General features: G+C 40.8%; 1 protein-coding gene across 6 annotated transcripts in view; it reads left to right on the top strand.

Moving 5' to 3' along the window:
- Positions 1-848: 848 nt before the first annotated feature.
- CCDC81 (coiled-coil domain containing 81) overlaps positions 849-6,138 on the top strand; it is a 51,906-nt gene continuing 46,616 nt past the window's right edge. For all 6 annotated transcript variants that reach the window (XR_003517455.1, XR_003517456.1, XR_004819419.1 and 3 more), the window contains exon 1: positions 849-1,262. Coding sequence is in view for 3 of the 6 variants with exons in the window: in XM_027579646.1 (XP_027435447.1) it covers positions 1,184-1,262 (79 nt within the window). In the remaining 3 variants the exon portion in view is untranslated. The remainder of the gene's footprint in view (positions 1,263-6,138) is intronic.

Genomic DNA, 6,138 nt, shown 5'->3' with positions numbered 1-6,138 from the left:
TATATGATTCCAAAAGTTCAAACACAGGCAAAACAAATTTATCATGTTTGTTGGAGTAATGCCTGGAGGAGGAATGAGGTGTTTCTGTGGTGACAGGGCTTCCTTCCTCTCCCTCCCTTCCTTTTTGCACTTATCATTTATTTATACCATAAGAAGTTAGTATTCTGTGGGACACACTCTGGGAAAACTCTTTGTGTGACTTTTGTTTTATTAACTCTCAGTTTTTGTAGAGAACCTCAGAGAGATAGGGTAGCTTGGCTAATCTTGAGTAGTGAGGGATGGATGTAAGGGTTCTATTTCTTGACCTGGGTGGGGCTTAGGTATGTGTTCACTTTGGGATAATTCATTATCAGCAGAGGGGAGAGTATTAAAACAAGTCTGTAGGATGACATTCGTGCAGTGTACAGGGAATTAAAAAATGACTGCCATTAGAGAAACGTCAGTTTCTCTCCCAGTCCTCCAGCTCTCCATTTCCTCAGAAGAGAGCCCAAGAAAACCAAATGCGAGAAACAAGGTCCAGTTCAAACTGCAACCCTCACACAGATCCAGAGACTCAAATGTCCACCGCCAGGGTTAAAAGGTATTCCCAAATTGGTCCAAAGTGCTTAAAAAAACGAGCAAGTCTCTTCGCTGCCCAGGGGAAGAAGGGAAAGAAAAAACAAAGATAAAAACGTGAAGTTACTCCCCAACTCGCTGTTGGGAGCTCGGGAATCACCCGGGCAACGTGGGGCCCCGCCCGACCCATCATAGGAGGCGGGGCCAAGGCCTTACTTTGACACCCTAGCAACGTAGGAAGCCTTTGTCGCGTCCTAGCAACAAACCTCGCCCTCCCTGCGGCTGGCCTTCCCTCCCTTAGTCCTCCTTGCCAGCTCTTGGCTCCCGCTTACCCTCTCACTGGGCCTCTCGGTGGCCCCGAGGGCTTGGATTTGCATACTGGTGCGGGACAGCTCTCAGGGTTCCTGCGGCGGGAGCCACTCAGGCAGAGCCAGCACATGGTGGGAGGGACAGCAAGAAAGAGCGTTTAAGAAAAAAAATCAAGATTTGGTAATTTTTGTTTTTAAGGCACATCCAAAGCTCTGAGGAGAGGGGATTGAAGGGTGGGAAATTCACTTTTGTACAAACTCCATATAAAGAAAGAAGAGACCCATCGAAGACTGAGCACCTAGCCAACTGGAGACCTGCGATGTTGGACACCATTGTCCCTTCCGTGCAAGACCTGGGCAGGCAGGTGCTGCCCACGCTGCTGTCACTGAGCCAGGAGGGTAAGCGATGTGGGGCGAGGGCCCTGGGGGCTGGATCTTAACCCGCTTGTGGGGAAGTGGAAAATCTTCCCTATCCTCTGGAGTGGCCATTTTGTCTTGGCAACCAGCTGGTAATCACAGCAGGCTCACGTTGGATGCCCAGAGACAGTTTCTTTATTGACTGCCTTAATGGGAATCAATAAAGGGGCCAGCTGAGGATTTTGATTAAAGGAGATAATGTATTAACTTGGGTACTAGCACAAAGTAAGAGCTCAATAAATGTTAGCTAAAAACAACCACCCCAAATGGCTCCTTCTCAGACTTCATGCAAAGAAAAGGTTACCTTGGTTGCCCTTGATGTTTTGGGGTTGTGTTAAGTGAGATGATCATAAAAGGAACTGGGTGGTTGGAAGAAGACCCGGCGGCTTCTTATAGAAATCTTACTAGACTTGATCAAAAGCATAGTTTCTTAGAAGAGTCCCCCTAAAGTGACACTGAGATGTCTGTAAGCAATGGGAGCCCTTGGTTTTCTAGAAATGGAAACTATTGTTACTATCAAGTCTTGTAATTTAGGGACGTTGCCTATGCTTTAACCAAATGACTGAAGAAGACAAAAATAAATAGGAATAGATGCCTCTTTTCTTTCCCCTGCATCACTCCTATTTTTTCCTGTTACAATAATTCTAAAAGAAGCATTAAATATAATGGTTTTATGGATTAAAAATATTTGTCATATTTATAAATTTATATATAATTTATTTATGAGTGATTTTGAGAACCTTCTATGTGTTGGGTACCAGAGAACTGATGGTGAGCAAAAACCTTGGAATTTATAGTCTAGTGGGGAAGAGATACACATTAACCAAATAATCACAGAAATAAATATTAATTTACAATTAGTAAGTGCTACTAAGAAGGAGGTGCATGGTACACTGGGAACTTTTACTGAGGGCGAGGATGGGGATGTGTGTCAAGATTTGCTGAAGAAGAGATTTGAGCTAACGTGAAGAATGAGTTGCAGTTAAATAGATGAGATGGATCAGTATGGTAGGGAGTGGAGGGGAGGCAACAGTGTTTTTGGCAGAGGAAAAAACAATAGTGTTTGATGAAAGTGTGTTGATGAAAAAACAAGAGTGTGTTGATGAAAGGGGTGACTTGAGGAATTGAAGGAAAGTAAAAATGGCTGCTTTGTAAGTGTAGGAGTGAGTGTGTTCTAAAGGAGCCTGGAGAAACAGGTCAGGTGATGCAGGGCCTTGTAAATCATATTAAGGATAGTGGCCTTTATTTTAAACCTGATTGAAGGCCATTAAGTGTTTTGCATGGAGCTAAAGGAGGAGTTGAATGATGTGATCAAGTCTGTGTTTTGAAAAAGATTGCTTTGGTTGCCAAGTGGAGAATGAATTGGAGGGTCAAGGATGCCTAGAACAGTACCATAAGTGAGAGTGAATAGTAGCTTGGTCTAAATTGGTAGCAGTAAAAGTGGAGAGAAGTAGACAGATTGAAAGGCTATTTAGAGGTAAAATCTACAGATTGTGGTGGTGAACTGGATAGGAAGGTGGGAGAGAAAGGAAGTCTCGAGGATGAATTGAGTTCCTGGCTTATATAATTGAATAGATGATTGTGCCAGTCATTGTGATTGAAACCCTGGATACAGGCAAGATTTAAGGGGAGGAAGATGCTGGTTTTGAGCACGTGAAGAGTCTCTGTGAGATATCCAAAGAGGCAGTTGGATACACAGGTCCAGAACCTGAAAATGGGGAGGGCATCTGGGCTTCTAAAAAAAACACTTGGGGGTCATCAGCATTTTGGTGGTCATTAAAGCCCTGGGCATGGGTGTGACTGCTTAAGAAGAGTCTGGAGTGAAGAATGAAGGCCGAGGGCTGTACCTTTGAAAATTCCAACATTCATTTTATTTATTTATTTATTTATTTATTTATTTATTTATTTATTTATTTACCCATTTGAGAGAGAGAGAGCGAGAGAGAGAGCATGAGCGGGGTGGGAGGGAAGAGAAGGGGCAGAGGGAGAAGCAGACTCCCTACTGAGCGGGGGGCCCCATGTGGGACTCGATCCCAGGACCCTGGGATCATGACCTGAGCTGTTGGCAGACGCTTAACCAACTGAGCCAACCAGGTGCCCAAAAATTCCAACATTTAATGGCTGAGTTGAGAAAGATGAGCTTACAAAGGAGACTGAGAAGAAATGGCTAGACAGATAGGAAGAAAACCCAAGAGACTGTAGTTGTCACAAAAGCCAACAGGAGAGGTGTTTAAAGGAGGAGAGAGTGGTCATCAGTGTTAGATATGACTGAGAGGTCAGAGAGGTGAAAATTAAACATATCTATTGAATCTTTTGACAAGGAGACCATTGGGGACCTCAGCAAGAGCTTTATTGGTTGAAGGACAGAAACAGAAGTCAAGTAACTACTTATTAACGTTCACAAATGACCCATTGTGAAGGAGATGAGGATAAACTTCCAATCTCAGCAAAACACATAAATTAACTTTACATCATTGTATATATTGAGTCCTGTTACTTCCATATGTTTCACTGAAATTAAGTATTATGTAGTTATGGTACTTAGAAGGTCCTGTCATCATTTTATGGATGTGAACTCGGTCAAACTTTTGAAGACTACAAAGCTAGCAATCTTTGGAGGCAGGAAGGCTGTAGGTCTTCAGTGCAACACACTGATCTTTTCACTGCACTATGCTCTGGGAATATGTTTCTTTGTTCAAATCATTCTTGAATATTTTACTTTGTTTGTGTGTTGGTATTTTAATTTTAGAAGATGTCTTACGAAGTCAGGGAGCTTATCTTTTATATTTGGTATTAATATCTATTTCAAGCATGTATTCTATAATTTACATAATGGACACTTAGTTCTTTTTTATAATGATCATATATAAAATACAGTATTCCTGCTACTTGGTGTTGTGTTTAAAAATATGGTTTTGAATGCATAAAATGTTTAGAATTTGAGGTCAAATGATGGTTGAACTGAGTATAGAAGGTATGTCTAGGGATTATTTCTTTATAATAGTGATTCTTGGTATTATACCTTTCTCTAAAATGTAAAATTAGCATATTCTTTAACTTGCTTCTTAGACTGGATTACAATTCTTTTTGTTTTGAGATTTAGTGATACCCTCTCTGACTTTGGGATGTCAGAAAAATTAAAGTTAAAAATCATAGTTTGTAAGATTTTCAAATCTGTCTATTCCAATTGAAGTGCAGGACCTTAAAGCTTCCTAAAGGGAATGATGTGCAGCTTTTCTTTTTTTCTTCAGTAAGAAATAGCAAATTTCGGTTTAGAATAATAAACTCTGCTCTTATATAACTTTGCCTGTTAGATTGTATAGAGTAAAATAACATGACTTGAATATATCATCCAAATGAAGAAAGATGATCCTCAAATTTCCAGTTAAGCTCAGTCAAGTCTTTTCATTAGGGTTTGGTTGCAAGCTATATAGTTTCTCCTGGCTCTAATTAAATCATTTCCTTTTGGTATAGATTGTTTTCCTGAAATTTGAGCTGCCTATCATGAGTCTAGGTGAAAGACTTAATAGTTTTGACTTAATTTGAAAGGTCTCCATGTAAATCTGGGTATGGAGATTCTGTATTATTAGTAAATTAATGACATTTTTGGTCATGATGAAAATTTTGACTCAGTATACAATTGGGATTGGTTGTAAGACCTTCTTAGTTCTTAGCAACCAGAAGTAGAATTCTTTTGTCTATGGTGGTGGGAAAGAGTGGGGAATACAGTAGGATGGAGCAGAGAAGAGGAAACACTTGGTTGTAATCTTGTCACTTGGCTCACTGTAGCATGCAACCCGAGTTTTCTTTGGTGGGTGAGTGAATTTCTGTCACCCAACTTGTTCCCAGATGCCCATGAGAATCACTGCTACTTCTCATTGCCTACCTATTCCTTCTCTGGCATATTAATAAAAATATTTATAATCCTGATATACTGGAATTAAAGATTGCAATTTCCCTGCCTTAAGTAGTGGTTTAAGCCATTAGAAATAAAAGTTTTATATTATGTTAAGTGAAATAAGTCAATCAGAGAGAGACAATTATATGATCTCATTGACATGTGGAATTTAAGAAACAAGGCAGAGGATCATAGGGGAAAGAGAGGAAAAAATGAAACAAGATGAAACCAGAGAGGGAGACAAACCATAAGAGACTTTTATTTTTTTTTTAAAGATTTTATTTATTTATTCATGAGAGACAGAGAGAGGCAGAGGGAGAAGCAGGCTCCCAAGGAGCAGGGAGCCCGATGTGGGACTTGATCCCAGGACTCTGGGATCATGACCTGAGCCGAAGGCAGATGCTTAACCATCTGAGCCACCCAGGTGCCCCATAAGAGACTTTTAATCATATGAAGCAAACTGAGGGTTGCTGGAAGGGTGTGGAGGGATGGGGTAACTGGGGAGGGTGTGTGTTGTAATGAACACTGGGTATTGTATAAGACTGATGAATCACAGACCTATACCCCTGAAACAAACAATACATTATATGTTGATTAATTGAATTTAAATTTTAAAAAAAGGAAAAAAAAGAAATAAAAGTTATACAAATAAATCAAGCAGTTTCCAAAGTGGGGAGAGAATTTGTCTTTTGTCACCAGCTGCATCCATATCCCAAAGTGGCAAACTGGTAAATGTCACTGTTCTTGATCTTTTATTTTGAGAATTAAAACATAACACTCTAGGGGCACCTGGGTGGTTTAGTTGGTTAAGCAGCTGCCTTCGGCTCAGGTCGTAATCCCAGGATCCTGGGATCGAGCCCCATGTCGGGCTCCCTGCTCAGTGGAGAGTCTGCTTCTCCCTCTCCCTCTGCCTGCCTCTCTGCCTACTTGTGCTCTCTCTCTCTCTCTCTCTGTCAAATA

Source organism: Zalophus californianus, chromosome 11 (genome assembly GCF_009762305.2).
Source record: "Zalophus californianus isolate mZalCal1 chromosome 11, mZalCal1.pri.v2, whole genome shotgun sequence".
NCBI lineage: Eukaryota > Metazoa > Chordata > Mammalia > Carnivora > Otariidae > Zalophus > Zalophus californianus.
This window is presented reverse-complemented; position numbering and strand designations above follow the sequence as displayed.